This window comes from Phyllostomus discolor, chromosome 3, assembly GCF_004126475.2.
Source record: "Phyllostomus discolor isolate MPI-MPIP mPhyDis1 chromosome 3, mPhyDis1.pri.v3, whole genome shotgun sequence".
NCBI classification, from domain to species: Eukaryota; Metazoa; Chordata; class Mammalia; order Chiroptera; family Phyllostomidae; genus Phyllostomus; species Phyllostomus discolor.
The window spans coordinates 48973054-48996533 of NC_040905.2; the positions used below are offsets into that span (position 1 = coordinate 48973054).

Consider the following 23480-nt stretch of genomic DNA (forward strand, 5'->3'; position numbering starts at 1 on the left):
AAAAAACCCAAGAAGAAATACAAATAACCCCAAACGCTGGAGTCTGCCTTAGCCCCTCGCTCCCACCCTTCATCCTCTGGCCTTGGGCCTTTGAGCGGTGCAGGTTCCCACTCACCCTTCCAGGCCGCTGACGGAGCGAGGATGGCCAGGGCAGCGGGACAGTGGTAAGCCCCGCAGCGGGAGGCCCCACAGCCGCTGCGCACCCAGGCAGAGCATGGCGAAGCCTAGGAAACGGACACCTGCTCCGAGACCCGCCGGCCGGCCTGCAGGAAATGGCCGCGTTGGGGGCGGGCGGGGGATCCTCCCCCGGGCAAGGGGCGGGCTCCTGGACAGGCGCGCTCCCTGCCACCAGGCTCCCGCAAAACTGCGGCATCATGGCACCTGCCGGGCGCCCCGGAGCCAAGAAGGTGAGTCTCCCAAAGTTTGTGACTACTCAGTCAGCCCTCCCGGCCGTGGGTCTCCAAACTCCAGGAGTTCAAATCCACCAGAGCCCCCAGCCCTGCTCTGCGGTGAGGTCAAGGCCCCTGGACGGCTCTGGATCTCGGTTAACCAGATCGAGAGGCCAGGGTGACCATATGCCTGGGAGTGAGGATAAGACAACAAACCTGGGTACCATTTATTGTGCCCTGAACTAACGGTCGGCACTGCGCACAGTGCTTTACTCAAGCAATCTCTTCATTTTCACAATTGTCCCATTTTTACGGTGGAAGAAACTGAGGCCCCGAGAGTCAAGCCACTAGCTCAGAGCGGGACGGGGATTTGAGCCTTCGGATTGGAGGTCACACGTTCTCTCCCCAAAGCCAGTCAGCACCCACAGCATTCTGGCGCTCCTGCCTCACTGCTCCGTTCCCCTGGGTTTTGGGAAGGGCCACGGTCTGGCCGTTCCAGGCGCCCTCTGACCCGAAACCGTCCGGGCGGGGAGAGTGCCAGACGCGCGATGGAGAGGAGGATGCCCGGGGACCCCTCCGCCTCATTCCACTCTGCACCCGCTGTCTCCAGGCTTTTTTCCTCATCTCCATTCCCAGTCGGGTTGCCAGCTATTGGTTTTGTCCGTCCATTTCTATGCCTTGTGTGGTGTGTGTGTGTGTGTGTGTGTGTGTGTGTGTGTGTGTGCGCGCGCGCAGACGCAAGGTGGGAAGAAGGGGTGACAAAATAAAATTAGGAAAGGCATGAACTTGGACGCGGGGACATTTCCAGGACCCCTCAAGGCACCCCACCTGCACCCCGAAATTCCTAAGAGACGGTGGGGAAGAAAGGCGCGATGTGGACATGAAAATGTGCACCACTGATTTATTTATACTAAAAAGTTACTAACAACCAAGACACCCTACAGTAGTGGGCTCCCTAAATAAATTAAGGTTCATCCACTTGATAAGTTGTTAGGCAGCCCATTAAGGAGCAAAGCATGGTAGCAGGCAAAGTGCTCTGGTAATGCTCATTTACAAAAGGAGACACATCACAGACTGATTGCAACTACATGTGAAAGTATGTACACACCATCAGGAAGGACAAAATAATGGCACTAGTTACATAGGATGAGGAATATGGATTTTAAAAACTTAAAAACATTTTGAATATGTTTTTCTGATGATATAAGTAAAGTATGGGCATAGAAGAAGAACATGGGAATAATAAAAGCATAAAGGAGCAAAAACTGTCATGCTAATTTTTCTCTAAACTTTCTCTAGTACTTTCCCTAATACTATGTTCTCTTTCACAGTTCATTTTTAAGGTATTGAAATATGCTTTCTCTGTTCAATTTCTTCCTAGCCTCTACTCCTGCAGCACCAAGGTTACGGTATGCTAATCAATGTTAATGAGTACCTGGGCATTCAAATTAAAATGTTAAAGGGAGGGAGCTGGTCTCACCTCTCAGCTCACAGGTGCATTTTAAGAGTTCATCGAATTGCCACAAAGGACACTTCCAATTGCTTCTTCAATCCGAAAGAGCAGTCCCAACAGCAATTTTCAGGCAGATTGGATCTCCAGCTGCCTCCTGCCACAGGGCGAAGTTGGTGCACTCCTTTGTGTATGAGCAGAGGTGCCCTGAAGACAGATCTTAAATCCAGAAGTCCAGACACTGATATCTGCATAAAGGGGGATAACCATCTCTCAGAGCTCACGATCGGGTCCCAGGCAGGTCCACTGTCTAAGGGAGGACAGGATGGAAATATAAATGCACTTACTGCCAGTGAGTCTCCAGTGTTCTTTACTTCACACAGTCCTGCCATTCTCCAGCTGTCTTTAGATCACACTGGCAGTCAGTGGAGGTGGTGAGCACAGCAGTAAAGGAGGGGCTAACCGATGCTGTGAATTCAAATTGTAACTTAGTTATTCTGCTAATGGCTATTTAGAAAACTGGCAAATTTAAAATGTTGGACAAACATCTAGATAGCATAAAAATGCCTTACCTTTATTTGGTATCATGAAGACACAGTCAACATGTGTGCTATAATTTTCTTGAAAAGGCCCTAGCTAATTTTCTGTTACAGAGTATCATTTTTTTCACCTCAGGACCAAACTCGTAGCATAGGTGAGACATGTGACATTTTGAAAACAGGTCTGTCCATCTTCTAACTCTGCATCATTTATTAAGGGCTGACTCTGTGTTAGGTGTAGGAGGTGGTAGGGGTATGTCACAAGATATGTCACCTGAGCCTCAGACACCTTACAGCCAAACAGAGGGAACAGGTAAATAAGCAGGTACTGCAGTGCAGGTGATGGATGCAGAAATGGAGGGTGTTTGGACTTAAGCAGGATGCAAAGGAGAAGGTAATTGCAAATAAGGGTAGGTCAGGCAAGGCTTCGCACTTTCAGCAATGGAAGGTAAAATAGGTGGCTAGAAGGAATTGGAGATCATTTCAATAATCCAGGGGCAGTGAGGATGGGGGGGACATATACTGGACGTTTAAATAGACACACTGGATTTGGATGTGGGATGTGAGATACTAACTTCTAGTACCTAAATTGTATACCAATGTTTTTTTCTCTCTAAAATTGTTTGATGTATACTATTAAATTTGATTTTTAACATAGTTAATTGAAGTGTGTTGGATTTTCAAGATGAGATTTTATACAGGTGACTACACCTCTATTTCTCTGTTCTATATCCCTCTGCAGCACCCATTTATTACATTGTCTTGGGATGGTTTGTTGACCCACCGGCCGTCCCCAAGGTACCCAGACTTTGAGCTTCTTAAGGGGCACGGACCTGGTCTTATTCTAATGTTTACCCCTTGTGCCTAGAGCTGTATCTGGCATGTAGTATGGTCTCACTAAAAGTTTAAAGCTAACATCTTTATTTAGTTTTCAAAAGTTCAAAACAAAAGGAACAAATTGTATTTTAAGGAGGGAGTAGAGGGATAGGTGAGGATCATGGTAAATATTAACATTTCTTCCACATTCAGCTGAAAGTCATCTTCAGATGTGAAATATAGGAAAATAACCAGAGTGAGGAGCTCTTTGTCCAACAGCGTTTACAGGTGACACAGCAGGGCTCCCCTCTGCTTCCCTCCACCAGAAAACAGAGGTGGTGTGGCTCTGACAGCCTGGAACTTAGCTGCCAGTGCAGCCCCTTCCAATGTCCCTTTCTGGGCTGCACATGTGACTGATTAGATGGGGCAGCTCCAGGCTTTCCTCCCCCACTCATGCATTGCTCTGTGTCCAGCTGTAGGCAGGGCTGACATGCTGACATGAGCTGTACTTGCATTGTCACTAAAATGTTGTATCTTCAACTAATGCAGTTGGTACAAGAGGGACAGACACCATGGGGGTGATTGCAGTTTGTCACAGGGTGGTCAGGGAAGGCCTCTCTGAAGAGACGACACTTGACCAAAAACCTGAAGGAGGTGAGAGGTGAGCCTCACAGGTATCCGAGGGAGGCATGTTTGAGACAATGAAAACCAAAGCCCCTGGATAACTGCTCTGGTTACAGACTTTTATTCGAGTTGTGAGTGGTCTGAATAGAAAGGTGGTAAAATGGAAAAAGGTACAAATTTAGGAGTTGACATCTGCTTTGCTACTTAGCTCTGTGATCTAGGGCAAGTCACATGGCCTCTCTGAACCTTAGCTTCCTCTTTGTAAATTGTCTGCCTAGTTCTCAGAGTTGTTGGGAACACCAAATGATGGCGTGCATACGAGCATGCAGGAAAACGTAGGGCATAATTATCAAATGTTGCATTCATTAGGATTGTGTTCAGTGATTCACACAAAAAGAGAGGTTTATTTTTCTCACTCATAAGAATTCTGGCAGTCCATGGTTGCTGCAGCTACTCAAAGCCATCATTAAGACTCCAGACTGCTGCTGTAACTCCCTTCCACTGGCCTTAGTGTGTGGCTTTCAATGGCATGGCTGTGGGATGACTGCTGCATCTCCAGGGTTTACGCTGACATTCCAGTCAGGAAGGAAGCACGTGTGGAGAAGGAAGGGAGTGGGCCTTTGTATTGGGAAAGCAAAGCTTCTCCAGAAATCTTCCGTGGACTTCCACCTACATCTCATCGGTCAGCACTGTGTCAAATGACCATCCCCAGCAGCCAGGGACCCTGAGATTCTTTTTTAAGTTGGTAACATTGTTGCCACCAAACAAAATACATTAGCAAGGAAGAGGAGAGAAAATGCAAATTAGTTAGGCAACTAGCAATGCCTGCCACAAACACAGTTGAAAAACCCAAATGACTACTATGGGCACCCCTTCACTGTGTTTTGACGCCGACTAAACGTTATGAGAAAAAATGTTCACAGCACTCTGACCAAAACAAGTCCCTGGATTGTCCAAGAAATAATAGCATACTCAGTCTTTCTGAAATACTATTAGATACTGGTGATTGTAACAGAACAGGAGCTGTAAGAACAACATACTACTTTTCCAAAAATTAGAAACTGCTTTTTGGGGGAAAAAGAGAGAACTTAGGTGATTTTTTTTCTTTTTTTCCAGGGTATTTTAGAGCGTCTGGATGGTGGAGAGGTCGTGGTTGGGGATGGCAGTTTTCTCATAACTCTGGAGAAGAGGGGCTATGTGAAGGCGGGGCTCTGGACTCCAGAGGCCGTGGTGGAGCATCCGAATGCAGGTCAGTGCCTGCATCCCCGGGACTGTTCGTCTGGGTGGCATTTTCAGTACACCTGCCTGAGAGAAGATAAAAAAATAATAGCATGTGTTTCCTAAGGATTGTTTCACTTGTCAAAGTTGCCAAGAGGTGGAGACACTGACAGTACGTGGGCTGAACAAATAGAAGACAATGATTTCTCTGCCCTCTGCCCTCTGTGCACACACATTTGCATTGTCATATAGAGAGAGTGCTAAAGTACACATCTTAATATTTGTTTTTCATGAATATTTACCCTATGGATAGTCAAGGGTTTCCTTAGCATAGTAAAACTGTTACTGCTTCAGATTCATCCTTCTAGCTAATCTGAATATTGTAACAGTGTTTTTGGTAAGGATGATTGATGATAGCTACCAGCTAACAGAGCATAGACAATAGACAGCCGGGTTCTGTTGCCAAAGGGGGAGGGGCAAAGAAAGAAATGCAGTTTTCCTCATTCTACTTTGAGGGCTCTCCAGGGCCAACTCTAAGTAGGCCAGCTAGATGCTTCAAGGCATGAGAAACTGAATAAGCCCTCCTAGACCCAGAAGCCAAGAGCAATTGGTCAACCAACCTTAACCTTTACATCAGACTTCACCAAGCTCTGAGGCCCATCAGCAGGATACTATGAGGCAACTCTAAACAGCCCTGATTTGGTACTGACCCTGCCATCAGTACCAAACTGAATTTTACTAACATTGAATTTTACTAACCTTAATTTGCAAGTTTTTAAATAAGCGCTAGGTTTGAAATTGTGTATGATTGAGAGAATTGTGTGTGGGTGAGCTGCTGCTGCTGAAAATAGTACCTTCTGTCATTTTTAATATTTTAATTTCAATGAAAAAAACCGACTCTGTAGTTCGTCAGCTTCACATGGAATTCTTGAGAGCGGGATCCAATGTCATGCAGACTTTCACCTTTTCTGCCAGTGAAGAAAACATGGAGAGCAAGGTAAACAGTAAGGCTGGTTGGCTGGGTGGGGGCAGGTTGGGGGGCAGTGGGCAGGGATCATGTAAGGTAATAAGAATAACCTCTCAATGGAAAGCTATGGAATTGACCCTATGTGTTACTACCCTTTATTACAAGCTCCACATAAAATATCTAAGTAATTAATTATTATGTAGATGTATATTCACTAAATTAATGTTTGTGGCCTCTTTATCTTGGGGAAGGGAGGGCATAGGACTGTGAAAGAATAGGTCTTTGGAAGGGCATGGCCATTTTTCTGTGCTATTCTTTTATACACAAAGAACAGTTCATAGATGTTCTTTTTACCTTCTCATTTCACATTCGTCTTTTCTGACTTGTCCATCTGGAGACAGGGTGGTCCTAGGTCACACAGCGCTGGCCTAGGAAAGAGGACAGTTGGATCGAATGCCCGACTTTGCCACCTATTGGCTGTGTGACTTTGTGCAAGACACTTAACTACAAGGAGCACTGGTTTTCTCCGCAAAATGGAGATAACTTATGCATAACCGCCAAGGGTTGTTGAGAAAGGTGAATATGGTGAAGGACATGGAAATGTTGTAAGATGTTTTACAAAGGTAAAGTGTTAGCACTTATTGAGTGTCTGTTATAGTACATTCCCTAACACTAGATACAAAGATCATGCAAAAACATAGACACTATTTTGAAGTGGCTCAAGGTCAAGTGTGGGAGGTAAACATATGCTAAGATCCCATGTGGTAAGTACAGTAACGGAAACACAAATACGTTGGTAGTAGAAGAGATGGTACCCAACTCTGCTGGTCTTCTTGAATTACAATCAAAACCAGTGACTTCTACTTATTTTATGTGCTCATTTCCCCCTTTGTTCTTGATTATATTTTACCTTTAAAACGCCAAGCTCACCATCTTAATTCTTGCTCTTTAATCTCAGTGGGAAGATGTAAATGCTGCTGCCTGTGACCTTGCCAGAGAAGTGGCTGACAAAGGCGATGCCTTGGTGGCAGGGGGGATCTGCCAGACATCAATATATAAACAGCGCAAGGATGAAGCAAGAGTTAAAAAACTTTTTCAACTACAGCTGAAGGTTTTTGTCAAGAAAAATGTGGACTTCTTGATTGCAGAGGTAAGCCTAGTGTTATAGTGAGAGTGTTAAACCTAGCGACAAGTATAAATGAATAGTCCTCAACTATCCTGAGGGCATTGGGTTGCCTTATGACCTCATTTCCTTCATGAAGATGGTCAAAGGTTTGCTTAAATGCACTATAGTCCACATGCTCTCACCTGTATGCTAGGTTCTCTGTGAAGCCACAGGACAGACCCAGGAGAGGCCCAACTATGGATTTTGGTCTCCTAAGGTCAGAGCAGTTACAGCAGCTGACTCTCAGGGGCATATACTATGGGGTCAAGAGAGAGGACAGTGATTCAGGGAGCGTCTTCCCCAAAGGGAGGGGCAGGACTAGAAGGAATCGTGTGTATGGGCTGGCGGCCATGAGGGAGCAGAGCCTTGGGGGCAGGTGGCTGGCTGCTCAGGCTCCTCCAGGCCCCGCCAATAATCGTCAGTACAGGACCGAGTAGTTCCCTTGCCCTCCTCCATTCTTGCTCACTCTTGCCTCTCTGTTTGCACTCAAACTATAACATGTGAGCAATATTTTAAAGAAAGAAACAGTAAGGACTGGTCATTGACCAAACATGAAGGCCCAAAACATTCCTTTCCTCTGCCTCCCAAAATTAAAAGCCCTCATTCACCATTTGCCTTTACAATTACCAGAGTCAAGTCCTCAGGTCTTCACCTCAACAAGGACAATAGCCTACCAACTGCTGGTTTTCCAATCTCTGTTGAACCTGCTGAAAACCTTGCTTCTCCAGCCTTCCCGAGGCTCAGGGCCGCCTACAGCTGACCCCGCTGGGAGCAGTCCTTAGCAGGGCAGAGCGCAGGCTCCACCCCACACGTTCCCCAGAAGATGGGAACACCAGTGTGCTTTTTAAGAACCTCTCTTTTGACTCCCCCTGTCGTTCCTCACACACTGCTTCTGCAGAATCTATTTCTAAGTCCAGATGGAAGAAGCAGGGAGATTTCTGCTGATCTTTCTTCAAAATAAGATCAACTTTTCAATGGTGGGCCTCCAGGGGGCTCCTGAGAAGCACCCCTGCGGATGTCATAAACTCACCAGACCAGGTGTCCTGTCCACCATTTGCAAAGGAACTCAGTAGCTATCCCTCCCCACTCTGGGCTTCAAAGTTCTCATCTGGGAACATGTTATTTCCATCCCTACTTCATAGAACACCTACGAGTACTTAAACAGAAGTGAATATGTAAAAGCACTTGGAAGTAGTATAAAGCATAACAAACTATTCATTACCTCAGTTCCATAAAAGATGAGTCCTAAATGTATTAACTGTTGATCCTTCAAATTATGATTTTAAATATTCAGTTACTTAAAAAACCTTTGTGTTTTTTAGATGATATATGAATGGAAATCTATATACAGAGTGTGGCAAGAGTAGGTTTACAGTTGTAAGTATGAGAAACAAAGAATTTATTGTTGTATTACTATTTATTAATTATTGCATTATTTTCCATATGACCAATGGTAAGCCTATTTTCCCCCACCCTCTATTGCTAAAGGAATTAAAATACATACTCAGAAAGATATCCTTTAGTCAGTCTGATAGAGACACATGCCCTCAAGTTTTATTACATATTATATACTGTTATTTTTATAACTGTTTTGCCACATTTGCATTCTGCCACTCAAAATCTGCTTCATATTTGAACCAATAGAAAAAAATTAAATTTCTCTTAGTATTTTGAGTATGCTGAAGAAGCTGTGTGGGCTGTGGAAGTCTTAAAAGAATCCGGTAAACCTGTGGCAGCTACTATGTGCATAGGCCCAGAGGGAGACAAGCACAATGTCACACCTGGAGAATGTGCTATTAAACTGGTGAAAGCAGGTAATTTGAACTCGGGGTATGATGCCCAACTCAGTTGTTGTTTACGAAATTTAGCAACGCTTGCTATTGTCAGAGCAGTTCAGGAATGAAAGAATGAACCGGAATTCACTTCGTCATCTATAAAACTGGGGAGGTAGAGGGGGTTGGCTGACCTCTAAGACACCTTCTAACTATTAACAAATAAAATAAACTAGTAAAAAAATAAAATGTAACAGTTCTTCATGTCTTTGCACAGGGGCTTCGATTGTTGGCGTGAACTGCCGGTTTGGGCCCGAGAGCAGCCTGGAGACGGTGAAGCTCATGAAGGAAGGCCTCCAGGCCGCAGGGTTGAGAGCGCACCTGATGGTGCAGCCCCTGGGGTTCCACACCCCCGACTGTGGCAAAGGGGGGTTTGTGGACCTCCCAGAATATCCCTTTGGTGAGCTTAGGCACGGATTAGACGTCCTTGTTATTTCTGAATGTGACAGAAACAGAAAGAGCTATAATGAACAACTATGGTACAGTCATACAATTCGGGACTGCATAAAGCAAAAACATTACCTGTTAACCAAAAATGAGCCATCTGGAGAATGAACAATCTGAAATTTACGGTTTTTTAATAGAAGAAAAAAAGCTTATCAGAGCATCTATCATCTGAAAAGGGAGATGGTAACAGAAATGCCATAACTGTTGTGTTGCAGGACTGGAGCCCAGAGTTGCAACCAGGTGGGATATTCAGAAGTACGCCAGAGAGGCCTACAACCTGGGGGTCAGGTACATAGGTGGGTGCTGCGGACTCGAGCCCTACCACGTCAGGGCGATTGCAGAGGAGCTGGCCCCAGAAAGGGGCTTTTTGCCGCCGGCCTCAGAAAAGCATGGCAGCTGGGGAAGTGGTCTCAATATGCACACCAAACCGTGGATTAGAGCCAGGTAGGGATTTTTAAATTAATAACCCTATTTTCTCAAATCTCATTTTATTTATTAGTATAAATACTATGCATGTGTGTAATAAAAAAATTTAGAAAGTATAGAATTGTATCAAATGAAAAGTAAAAGTTGCTCTACTCCTGACACCATCCCCAGAGAAAACAAACTCAAATAAGTGAGAAGCAACTTATTTTAATTGTTACTATCTAGGGAACCTTAAAGTGCAGTGGCCACTAAAGATAAAACATTACTCTCTAGAGTAAAAGTCAGCCATTCTTTGAACCCTGAACTCCCAAACACTGATGTTTGCAGACACTGTGATCACACAGAAACTTGTGTGCACCTGGTTTCTGACATGTTTACTGTTCCAACATATTGATTGGTTCATTGTTTTTGTAAGTAAGGGGGGGGGGCTGTAAAAATATATGTAACACACAGATCTGCAACAGGAAAGTTTGTACTTTTCTTTATTTGTCTAAAAACAAGAAACAAATATTGACAAAGCTATTTGTATTCTGTTTTTTGTTATTTTTTGAAGAATTACACTTTGTCTCATTGCATTAAAAAGTCTTCATATACGTGTCATTACATTAAAATATTGTAAATATATTACATTACAATATTGTAAATATTCTAAAATAGAACCCTGCTAGAAATTTCAGAATGAATTTAAGTCTATAAAACTCAAACCCATTGTTTTTTTTCTGACAGGTGATATGAAACCTAATGATTGTTACTAAGGATACAATTTGAAAAAAATCCCTGGCATGAATGAATATGAACAGTTATTCTGCCTGTGTGTTGAAACTGAAATGAGATACAAACCTTTAATGAATTAACTGTGTATTTTTAAAACACAGGGCTAGAAGAGAGTATTGGGAGAATCTGCTGCCGGCTTCCGGCAGACCTTTCTGTCCTTCGCTGTCAAAGCCAGACGTCTAAGGAAAAACGGAACAGAAAGAAATGCCCCCGAGGCCCTTCTGGACCCCTTCCTCGCCTGAGCCCACCCTGAGTTTCCAGCCAACAGAAAGAAATGCCCCCGAGGCCCTTCTGGACCCCTTCCTCACCTGAGCCCACCCTGAGTTTCCAGCCACTCACGTGGGGCAGTGCCTTCGGTTAAATACAACATAGGAGCGTAGCACTCCTGCCGTGGTGGAGCACCCAGCTGGATGCTGCAGGGGGTGCAACGACGATGAGAAAGGCTTCTTGTTCTCAGTATTTGCTGTCCAGTAATACTGTAGTACATTGTTTTCACGGTTACCAACAATGGCAAACTTGTCTTGGGATAAATTAAAGATTAAAAAGTAACCAGATGTTACTGAGCACCAAGCTAGTGAGGAATTCAGATAACTGAGCCAGGTGCTCGAGGAAGACCGGGTGGCATTCTGAACTGACGCACTGAGCCTGCGTCATTTGTATAATGACTCCAAAGGCATTTCCCAAAGAAAGCAGCAAAAACCATTTTTGAGCAATGGAAAGATTTTGAAATAAGTATATAACCTTCCAAAGTGATTACTTTCAAAGATGATTTTACTTAAAGGTGTTAGGCACTAGAACTTTTAATGTCTTTATAATCACAAATAACTAGATTTAGGGAAAAAGACAATGACAATGAGATAACATCTTACATTTTTCCTTATAGTATTTACCATTGTGCTAGGCATAATAATAGATGCTCAATGAAATACTTATGGTTTAAAATAAGTAAAAACAAGTAGTTTTAGAAGACCTTTTTAAAAGTCAATGTTCAAATCTATCTTGGTCTAATATTTTCTTGATTTATCTTCATGTTATTTTCTATGTACTGATTTCTCTCTATGTTTCAAAATAATGTACCAATTTGTGTCAGTTAATAAAAGTAAAAATAATTTACCTTTTATAGTGTTTGACTATTTAAAATTTTTTTGGATATTCTCTGAAATAATAATAACAAACATTTATTACTTCGGTTTTAGGCTCTTGCTTTTCTTTCTCTCTCTCTCCCTGTGAGAGTGGATGCTCACACAATAACAGCTTGCTTAGTAGATAAAGATCTTGTGAAAGGGCAAAGGGCAAGACCTAACAGGCTACATCGGGAGGGGTGCCCTCCTTCACTCCGAACCCCTTCCTTGTGTCTGCAGTAGTACAGACTAAAACCTTCGTCCAGTGCCATACCATACAGTTCAGAGATGGTGTAACAAGTAAACACGAATTACATACGGTAGGTGATAAGGAAATGTTTTAAAATCTAGGTCCCCTGGCTCACAAAAAATGAAAATCATTGGAAGTTCATATTAGCTGAGAGCAATTCATTTAGATTTTTAGAAAGAGTCAAGTCATTCATCAGCTTTTCAGATTGACAATTGTGATATATACCAAAAAATTAATTAAAATATGTTCTCTAAAATGTGTTAGTCATAGGATCAACATGAACTGAAAGATGTGAATAAGGAAATTAACTGGGAAAAATGAATTTGGAGAAGATGCGCAGACTGAGAGTAACAAGATGGGACGTGACATGAAGATCAGCCGGAGCAATCACGCAGTGTGCAGCTGCGAAAACTGCTCTAGAAGAGAATTTAACAACTGTATTGTGCGCGGCTTTTCTGTGCTAACTTGTTGCCTGAGCATTATTGATTAGAAAAGTCATCCTAGACCTGTTAAACATGCTGGTTTCATCCTGGGTATAGTGAATGCAGTGCCCAGAATAGAATGTTGATGAGATGGAAATTGATAGAACTTCCAAGACTCAAGCAGGTGTCCCATAAAGGAAATTTTTTAAGAGAAATATTTCCTACATTAAAAGGTCTCACAATTATATAGTGATTGGATCAAATGTCAGATCATAATAAAAACATATCAGGGAAACGTATTTCAAACCATATAGTTCTAACTCCAACTTTTTAAAATGCGTACTAAAGTGTTAAATTCTTATTTATGGGTTGCTTTAAATATATTAGTCTATTAAAATGGGAGTTATTTTTAAAGACAAAATTTCCTCAGGCTTTGATTTGGTTGAAAGAAATTAAGAAAAAGGTTATTGTTTATAAAAAGTGAAGAATGCTGAATGAAACTAAGAACTGGTTTGGACTAGCTCTTTCCAGTTCCACAGCAGATGTTTACTGTACTTGGGAGTTATCAAGAAAAGTAAATGTCCCTCTGATAAACCCCGCTGTGCCCTGTGTAGAATCAGCAGTGCCATCTAGTCGATAGCTGGCACAGAAACAATGTAAGGGGTCAAGAGACGTGCTGAAACTAAGTTGTGAAGTTCAGCTGGAACAACAGTTCCTGCTTTGGGATGATCACAGCCTTGATTCGATACCATTATGCAAAGCCATTAGCAAAGTTAAGCAACTCATTCTAGCTGTACAGTCAGCTGATTTGAAGATGAGCACATATTTTGTTCAATCAATAATGAACATTCTGAAAAGAGCTTCAGAAGGGTGCAATTTTGCCCATCAGAGTTATTTTATCAGTCTTGAGCCAAGTAGCCAGGACATGCTGACTGTGGCGTTGCTGGCACTCTGGCAGTCACATTTCATTTCATTCAAAATACAACATTGGAGAAGCCTCTTTCCATTCGACGATGACTACACGCCTAGAGGGCTCTGTGTGCTCATGCCAATTATATTCACTCATTCATTCATTTGTTCAATCACTCACTCATCCATTCAAATAACATTTACTTAGTGATTGACCTATGATAGTCCCTGTACTCATCCTATGTGCTTCCACAGTACCCTAGATTTATCATGAATAAATACTATGTAGTTTTAATACTCCCTTGATCACTCTTATTTATTTACATGCCCCTGATGAGAGGGGGCAGAAAAAATGTCTTAATTGTTGTATTTCCAGTACCTGGCACAATATAGAACTCAAAAAAGGTGTTTTTGGAGAAGACGTGGAGAAAAGGGAACTCTCATACACTGTTGGTGGGAATGTATATTGGGGCAGCCACTATGGAGGTCCCCCCAAAATTAAGAATAGAACTACCATATGATCTAACTATACACGCTTCTGGATATATGTACCTCTGTGTTCACTGCAATTTTATTCATAATAGACAAGATATGGAAACAGCCAAGTGTCCATAGACAGATAAATGGATTTAGAAATTGTGATATATATATATTGAAAATGCTTTAGTAAAAATATTTTGGAAATTCACAGAAACTCCAGGAGTGCCAGAGTCAGGCCGATATCAATGAACAGCCCTCAAATCAGCTCACGTGTGAACCTACTGTTGGCAGTAGGTCTGAGGACCCACACCCATGCCTTGGCCAGAGCTTATGCCAGAATAGGGATTCCTACTTCATCACACTGCTTACTTCTCTCAGTCAGACTCTCAAGTTCATGTTTCTGATTAATAGGGCCTAAACCACAGGCCCACTACATCCTGTCAGGAAAGTGAATTTGGGGGCTTCTACCTTGTGAGGGCAGGACTCCTGAAACAGGAACTTACACCAGAACACAAAAAATATTCAAAGGTTGGTAGGCAGCCAGACGACATGGTCACATTAACAAACAGAAATCAAATAATCAATTGACTACAATTACCCGTATGAGGCTATCACATTAGAATTTATATGTGTGAAATATATCATATTTATTACATAATTAAGGTCATACGCTGAGATTCTAAGTTAGAGATAATAACTGAAATAAAAACTAAAGAGAGGGAAAATAATTTAAGTTTTCCAGAATCTTTAATGACCATGAAGATCTGGTTTAAAATGGAGCATTGATTTATATTTAACTCATAGAAATGCTCGATTTATTTTCCCACATTTTCTTTCAGATGGAATACTAAAACAGCAATATAACATTTTAGAGCCCTGGATGATTCTCTCTTCTGGTCCCACTCTATTTTTTGTTGAGGAAAGGAAACAGAGGCCCCAGCAGGTTTGGTGATTTACCCAAGGGGTCACTGTTGAAAAGAAATCATGTTGAAAGGCCCAAAAGTTTCATTGTTTTTTCAAGAATCCCCTTCCAGAGCCTCCCACAATACAGTCGGGAAGTAGGACTCTTTGATGGAGAGGGCCCAAGTCGGGGCTCCCTTCAACGTCCAGCCGGAAAGCCTACTTAGGCTTGCGGCATTCCTCTGGGGAGATTTATTCCTGCCTCCTCCCCGGTATGTGGTATCCTGAAGCCTCAGACATGAAGAATGAGACAAATAAAACCAATTTCCACAGAGGCCATAATGCAGAAACTACTGCTTCCCCCCCCCCCTCCCCCCGGTAAATCATGCAATTGAGACCACTTTCCCTACAAATTCTCTCCCTTTGTTGTGGCATTTCAGCATCCACTGGACAAATATTTCCTGGAAGTCTACTTTGTGTCAGGCGCCAGTCTAGGCCAGCATTACTAACGTCAGGGCTTTAGGATTAATTTGTAGAGCATGGAAGCTTGCTCCATCGAATAAAGGTGTCTAAAATGTGGCAGAAAAACTATCACTGGGCGTCACCTTAAAATAGCAAGCAGTTATTAGAGTAAATAAATAGCCCTTGGAAAACACGTTCTGATTCTTAAAAAAAAATACCTCAAGGAACAGAATAGAACATTTTAAAGAAGATATGATGGAGAAAATACATTTAATTAATTAATTAGCTCATTAATGTAACTAATGTGCTTGTATTGGTATCACTTTTGAATGATGGGAGAGGAGGACTGAGAAAGGAGAGCAGCAAGAGCCTGGGTCATCTGAAGAACAAGTTAAAATTTTGTCCCTTGGTACTTTGTTTATACAGTAACAAGTGCCACAGGTCAAACTACATTTTATGCTGAGGTAACCAAATGTTAGGGAATGGGGTAGAATAGTAAAGAAGGAAATTAGGTAAAGGGTCAGTGACCCATATTCAAGTCCCAGTGGCTCCAATAAAGATATCTGTGATCTTGACAAGTCACTAAATCACTCTAAGCTCCATCACCTTAAAAACACACATACACACCAAAAAAATAAAAATAAAAAGAGTGAGGGGAAAGGGCAAACCATGGAAGGGGAAAAAATATTTGCAAATCTTGTGCATGATTAGGATTAATATCCAGAACATATAAAGACCTCCTACAACTCAACAACAAAAAGCAAACAATCTGATTTAAAAATGATCAAAGGACTTGAATAGATATTTCTCCGAAGATGATTTGCAAGTTGCCAACCAGTATATGAAAAGATGTTCAGCATCACTAATCACTAGGGAAATGCAAATCAAGATCACAATGAAATACCAGCTAACACTGATTAGAAGCAGCCAGTATTGGTGAGGACATGGTGAAATTGGGACCCTTGTGCACTTTTTGTGGGAATGTAAAATAGTATAGCCACTATGGAAAATAGTATGGCAGTTCCTTATAAAATTAAAATAGAACTATCATAGGATTCCACTCTTTGTGTATACCCAAAACAATTGAAAGCAGGGACCCAAACAGATATTTCTAAATCCATGTTTATAGCAGAATTATTTTTTTTAAATTTTTAATTATTAGAGAGAGGGGAAGGGAGAGAGAAACAAACCCAGGCATTGCCTTGACCAGGAATCAAACTGGTGACCTTTGGCTTTACAGGATGATGCCCAACCAACTGAGCCACACCAGTCAGGGGTATAGCAGCATTATTCACAGTAGCCAAAAAGTAGAAGCAACCCAAGTGTAAATCAATGGATGGATGGCTAAACCAAAAAAAATGTGGTATATACATACACTGAAATATATTCAGCCTATAGAAGGAATGACATTTTGACACATTCTATGAACTTTGAAGACATTATGGTAAGTAAAATAATCCAGTCATATAAGAACAAATACTGTATGGCTCCAGTTATACTGGGTACCCAGAGTAGCCAAATTCACAGAGACAGAACATAGAATGGTGATTGTCAGGAAACAGAGGAAGGGCACATGACAACCTGTTGTTCAACAGGGACTGTCAGTTTGGGAAGATAAAAAACAGTTCTAGAAATGAATGGTAGTGATGGTTATACAACAATAAGACTATATTTAATGCCACTGAATTTTACACTTGAGAATGGTTAAAATGCAAATTTTGTGTCATGTATATCTTACCACAGTAAAAAAGTCAGGAGGATAATATCTCATAGAATTGTGATGCAATCAAACTTGGAGCCTTGTACAAATGAGTTAATAGTGTAACAGGGTGCAGAGTGGGGGTCCCCCAAAGCAGCAGAGAATACTCCCCACAGACCTGGACTGGGGAAGGGGGAGCGGATGATATGGCATTTAAGACACTTTGCATTACAATGGCAAGTTGATAGCCATGTCCTTCCTGAAGGGAAGCAGACTGCCATCCTGGGCAAAGGCATATGTGACATTGGGAGCACTCAGGGACTCGTGACATAGTCGGGGGGTGGGTAGGGGGAACTTATACAACACCTGTGTGAGAGGCAGGAGCCAGATGTTCGTGTGTCACTGAGAACTCTTGCCCTGACTAAAGATGGCAGCTAAAGGAAGGTAAAAGAGATATGGGGAAACTGACAAAAGTAGCACATTGTAGGAGGGACCAGATATGAGGACACATAGGAAGTTCTGGGACAAGCATTTAAAATGAGGGTGGGTGAGAGAGAAGAGAGGCAGCCACGAAGAAGGAGCCACGAAGTAGGAGGATTCGACCATGAGGTCTGAGAGAGGAACCCACAAGCAGCTCTGCAGTTTGTAGTGCGGCAGTCTGCCATGAGGGCTGGTGTGTAAGGCAGAAGCCATGCCTGCCCAGAGTCTGGATTCCACCATGCAGCCTGGGGTAGCGAGGAAGGCAGGCATGCGGGCTGAGGAAAGGGTGTAAGGAGAGAGCTGATGGAGCCATGTGGGGATCCAGCAATGCTGATGGAACTGTGCGGGAACCTGCCAAACCAAGCACAGATTCACGGAAGATGCTCTGCAACTGAACTGTGACCAGGAATGTAGACTCCTGCTTCTCTGAAGGACATACAGGGAAGCCATTCTCTTGGGACGTGTGCCTCCTTGGACTCCACTGTAACCCAGTGCAACACAGCACGTTTACCATTACCATTACATGGAGGCTGAGAAGAGCACACCCCAGATCCTGAAGGAGAGAGCAGCTGTGAGAGGATGGTGACTCTGAAACCCACAAGGGCACCTTCCATAGAGGATGGAGATCTGTTTGTGCAGCCACTGTAAGAACAGATAAGGACATGGGGAACTTCTGGGAATGGTTTTGGCTTATACACTGGTGGGGAGCAATGGAAGCACTGGGTCTCGTGGGAGAACAGGGCTCTGAGCAGGAGTGCTCCTATCCCACACCCCAATGTTGGAGTCCTGCAAATAAAGACCTGCTTCCTTCAACATTAAATGTTGAGTCCTGTATAAAGGCCACATTTGGATGAGTCCTGGTTTGCTTGGTTACAATAGCACTAGGCACCCAGAATGAGTTCCTCTCTTTGACATTGTAGGGAGCTCCAGACCAGAATTTCAAGCCACAGCAGTGCCTGCCTTTTGTACACTCAATTCATCACACAACTAGAGCAGGTGGCCCCCGTGCCCTGTCCCACTCCCTCCACACTTTCCTACTTTGGAGGGTGATCGGGGAAGATTGCCCACACAAAGTTCCTATCCTAGGGTGGAACTGGGGAAGGGTGATCAGGGGAAGATTTACCAGGGAAAACTTTGACTTGAATCTTAAAGAATAACCAAGAGCACAAGTGGAGAAAGTAAATGAATGACTGATAATACACAGTTAACTAGTCTTCCAGATTTGCCAGACATTTATTCAAATGTATAAAATAATGTGTGGGGAAAGCTATTCATTTCAGTTTTATCTGAAGTGGCAAAGCATGGATATAATGTTACTATACATCAGTAGGGACAGGATAAATAAGTCCTAATATAGTGCACAATAAAATACTACTAAGCTATTAAAAAGAGGAAGCTTCTGTTCTATTAATATGAAATGATTGCAAAATATATTGTTAAGTGAAAAAAACAAAAAGGAGATAATGTCTATGGTGCACCACCGCTTGGAAATGGGGGCCGGAAATGCTCAGACACATTCGCTGCTGTGCATAAAGTATTTCAGAACGGACACAAGGTAACTGGAGCATTGGCTGGTGGCGCAGGGGAGGTTGAACCTGAGGGACAAAACACCCTTTTTAAATGTTGAAACAAGTGACTGTCTTACCTATTTTAATTAACTGATTAATTAAAATAAAGTTAACTTTTAAAAAACAGATTGTCAAAAAATAAATAAGTAAAAACAGACCTTCTACACATTGTGCAATGCTAATCTAATAGTCATTTTAAAAAGAAATGAAACCACCACCCTGAAATAGTGTTTTAATTTTCCTTTTTATTGTTTATTCTAGATCATCGATGTATAGTTAATCTCATTAACAATTAATGACCTTTTGAATTTTGGGTAGCTTAGGTATTTATTAAGCACTAAACTTATTTTTTCAATAGATTACTTTTATAATAAGGAAACTATTAGAGTTAATACTGTCTATCTAAATCATTCCCTACCACCAGTGAAATCTTTGTATTCAAAATCTAGACTGGCTTATTTAGTTTTTTTAGTTTATTTAGTTTTGGGACCTTTTGTGGGATCTACAAAAGGTCAAGAAGCTGTTTTATGTCATTTTTATTTATGTTTTTAATTCTTATTGGAGTATAAGCAACATACAAATATATATATATATATATGTTGTGAATACATAGCTTAGTGAATGTACACAGCACTTAGATCAAGATACAGAACATTACCAGCACCCCACAACTACCCCATTCCTTCCTTGTCATTCTCCCTCACCCCACAGTGATCAGTGTTGTGATCTCTAAGAGCATAGCTTAGTTTTGTCTGCTTTTTGTACATTATGTAGATGTAATTTTACAGTATTGCCTTTTGTGTTTGGCTTCTTTTACTCAATACTGTCTATCACACTCATCCATACTGTTGCATGTAGTCACAAGTGAATAATTTATATAGCATTCCATTGTGTAAATATGTTCATTTATTCATTCTATTGCTGATAGGTTTTTGGATAGCTTCCAGTCTGGGATATTTATGAATGGGCTGCTACAAACATTCTTGTACATGGCTTTGAGGAACATTTATATAAGTTTCTATATAGGAGTAGACTTGCTTGATACAGATATAAACAACTTTAAAAGATGTAACCAAACATTTTTTTCCTAAACAGTTACACCAATTTACACACCTACCAGTAGCATCAAGAGTTTCAGTTGCTCCCCATCCTCCCTGACATTTCAGGTTTTTCATTTTAGCTCTTCCAGTGCATGTGTAATGTTATCACTGGAAACTGGTTTCTGAAAGTACCAACTTCTTTCAGAAATTCTTTAAGTTGAGGAGGTTATAAAGACCAAAAAAGGTTACAACTGAGGAAGTAGAAGTTAGAGAGAACTTCTTGTTTTTAATGTATCTCCTTTTTTACTCTTTAAGAATCTTATATGCATGTATGAACTTGAATATATATATTCCTATTTTCCTGAGATTCAGAATATGGTGGGTGATGCTGATTTTGCTACTTAGAAATGTGTTATTACTTTTATAAGCCAACTGAGGGCTGTGTACTGGTGATAATCTGTAAGTAGACTAAAGTCATTCCAGCCTACCCCAAAGAAGTGCTTTACATGAACAAAGATTTCTATAATCACCAAGCTAAAGCCTTCACTAAGTCCTCTTCAGATGCAGCTGACTGGTAAAACAGTTATATACAGACCAATAGGAAACAAAAATGAGAAAATATCAAGTTTTTCAGGAGGAAAAAACGGTGGGGAAGAGGACTCTGGTTCCTGCCAAGTACTAGGTTTCCCATTAAATGTAAGCTCCTCAGCCCAGTGCTCGGGCCTAGCCTTGCCTGGGCTCAGCAATACATCTCACCCCACCGCGGCCAGACCTTCCGTGAGCCAGCGTTGAGCTTTCCTCCACGTAGCTATCTCTCCCTTTTTCCCCTCTCACACCACACACCCATCGACCTGGTGTGCTTTCCCCTGCAGATTCTAGGCCGGGACATGGATTGTTCCTGGGATATAACTCCCAGATCAGGAGCTACATGCCAGAGCTGATAGACTACATGGTAGCCCCATGGAAAAAGGGGCATCTTTACCCCCGACTGCACCTTTTTCCAGTTAAAGAGTCAATATATGCCTTAGTTCTCCTTTCAACAGCTCACAAAGATGAGGAAGACCAAGGTTTGACTGGCAACCCCAGGAAATTACGGCTTTTCTTTTCCAACATCCATCTAAAACAACAATGTTTCAGAGTGACTGGACACGCCAGGGGTCACACACAGTCCAAAAGTCGTGGTGCATCTGCGGGTGATGCCCATGGCAGGGCAGGCTGTTTCCTGTCCGTAACTGTTCGTCACTGAATCTGAACTCGCCCTGACCAGGAGAAGGGACCTCTCTGTTGGGCCAGGTGAGTGGGAGGGGCTGTGCTAGATGAAATTATAAAGAGTTGGGGAAGAGTTTTTAGAAAATCAGTTTACTGAAGAGAAAAGTATAGAGTAGCTCTAAAGAGTACAATTTCTGGCTTCTTTCTGCCTGGGCTGAAGTCCCTCTCCCAGCTCCCTGTCTTTGGGAAAGTTCCCATTTAACATGCTCCTCGGTGTGGTCATCAGTGAAAGAGAGATGGTAAAGTCCCCACCTGCTAGGCTTGTTTGTGAGGGTTGCATAATGTCTATGAAGCCATTAGCACTGCTAACTCCATGTGGTAAGTGCTCTGAAGTTAGAGTTATATGAGGTTTTTCTAAGAAAAGAAGCAGAAAGACACATGGTGGCAGATGACAGGCTATTTGTGTGGACAGAAAACACGACAGGCAAGGAGAAAGAGAGGAGAGGAACTTCCAGAGTGGGGAAGAGAACCTGCAGCGCTGCCGTCACGCTGAGAGGACAGGTTAAGAAACGGGGGTGCCAGAACTCACGGGAAAATAAATGGCTGGAGGACTCTCTGGTGGAATCCAGGAGACTCTGAACAAGCTGGCAGACCTGCCAGCTTCAAGAGAAACAATTTTACCTGGGGCAGAAGGAAGCTCTGAACAGCCCAGAAACAAACAAACAAACAAACAAAAAGGAGTTTTTTGCTCCAGGAATTAGGAATGGACAGAAGTTGGAAGCACAACAGAGGTGTCCTCCGAGTCAGCCTAAGGAAGTGCTTGCGGACCACAGGGGAGGGCAAAGAAAGTGTCCTGGGAAAGGGCTATTTATATTATGGTCTAATTTACGTCAAGCCACCTTTATGTGAAGCCAACAGCAAAAGGAAGGAAGGAGGGGAGGAAGGGAGGGAGGGAGGGAGGGAAATCTGGAAAGTTACTTAGCTTCAACTTGAGTTTTAATAGGAAGAAACCAAAGCACTGAAAAGGGAGTGATGTGTGAGGTGGTTTGATATGCCTGGTGTGTCGGGATGCATGTTGAGTGTGGCCATTGCACTGAACAGAGGAATAAAGTGAGAAGAGGCTGTGCACCCAGAGAAGAGGATTTTAGATGAAAAGCCCACCCTCACCATCCATTTATGATGATCCTGGGTAGTGGCAACTGGGGTTAGGGCTAGAGGAAGATATAAGGAAAGTAAAACCTTCAGTTTGGGGGCTATCTGGTAGAACTCAGACCAAAGGATATCTCACATGTATTTGATAACCCCCAAATACATTTGCAGAAGTTGAAAAATCAAATGCCTTTAAGTTAAGGTAAACATGTGAACCAGGAGAGTGTAGGACAACTGGATGTGGTCAGGCTGGCAGACTGGACGGCTCTACATAAAGGAATTCACATGCAATTTTTTAAAAAGCACTGGTCTTGCCAAAGGAAACCAGAGGCTGGCCCCATTTCCATGTCAATGGTTTGCAAATGCTGTTTTATATGGTGCTAAAACATAAACCCTTTTCAGCTTTTAAAGGCTAAAGGAAACATTTTTAATCTAAAGAGATCTATGAAAAGGCACATTCATTTTTAAAGACACTTCCGATTAAAGGAAAATGAAAAGTCCTGATATTTTCCCCATCTACATATTGAAAAGAAGGACATTTTAACTCTTTTATGAGATGGTGTACATCACCCCCTTGGAAAGAAGGAGGGGCTATGAGCACGGTGTTTGAAACATTGTCTGAACAGTACTTCAATGTTTGTTGAGTGAATAAATGGGGTTATAAGTAAAGCAAAGCACTAGCGAAAGCCCTTGCTTTTCGGGTTATAAAACTTAGGGGGTTGATCTCAAGCTCTAAGCCTCCTCTTTCCATTCAGGATTTATCTCTCACCCCAAACATTTTGGTAGGAGGCCAAAGACTTCAGTGTTATGACCTTCCTAGTTTCATTGCTCTGGAAGAGAACAAAGAACACAGCAGCCTCCCAAGAACAGCTGTGACAGAGCTCGCTCCCTGGTGGTATCCAAGTGGACTTGGTCCTTAGGGAATGGGCAGAGGAACTTCGGAGCTCACACTGATAACTCTCCTAACTCTCTGAGTACAAAGAGGAGGTGCCTACCTCCCACAGTTGTTAGGGGTAAATAATACTGTATGTAAAAGGCTTAATGTAGTGCCTTGCACATAGTAAGTGAACTGTGAACTCAGTGCTGTGGATATTATTATCTATTATGGAAACAGTAGGTGAATTTTTTTAAGTGGCCTTCACTG

The 23480-nt window shown here is 42.3% G+C and overlaps 2 protein-coding genes across 2 annotated transcripts in view; one reads left to right on the top strand and one right to left on the bottom strand.

Annotated features, from left to right (window-relative positions):
- Nucleotides 1-273, bottom strand: part of DMGDH (dimethylglycine dehydrogenase) — a 62220-nt gene extending 61947 nt beyond the window's left edge. The window contains exon 1 of the mRNA XM_028526098.2: nt 116-273. Within this exon, the coding sequence (XP_028381899.1) occupies nt 116-216 (101 nt within the window). The 5' untranslated portion in view covers nt 217-273. The remainder of the gene's footprint in view (nt 1-115) is intronic.
- BHMT2 (betaine--homocysteine S-methyltransferase 2) lies at nt 273-10905 on the top strand. The gene is made up of 8 exons (XM_028526110.2): nt 273-407; nt 4935-5067; nt 5942-6033; nt 6962-7153; nt 8835-8982; nt 9218-9400; nt 9663-9891; nt 10749-10905. The coding sequence occupies exons 1-8, from the start codon at nt 273-275 to the stop codon at nt 10828-10830; spliced, it is 1194 nt and encodes a 397-aa protein (XP_028381911.2). The 3' UTR covers nt 10831-10905.
- The last annotated feature ends 12575 nt before the right edge of the window (nt 10906-23480 follow it).

Bases quoted from the DNA above. Each gene is read 5' to 3' on its own strand.
- BHMT2 (XM_028526110.2), top strand. From the start codon at position 273: ATGGCCGCGTTGGGGGCGGGCGGGGGATCCTCCCCCGGGCAAGGGGCG. The intron at 6,034-6,961 runs GTAAACAGTAAG...CTTTAATCTCAG, and splicing joins AAGAAAACATGGAGAGCAAG to TGGGAAGATGTAAATGCTGC. The intron at 9,401-9,662 runs GTGAGCTTAGGC...GTTGTGTTGCAG, and splicing joins CCTCCCAGAATATCCCTTTG to GACTGGAGCCCAGAGTTGCA.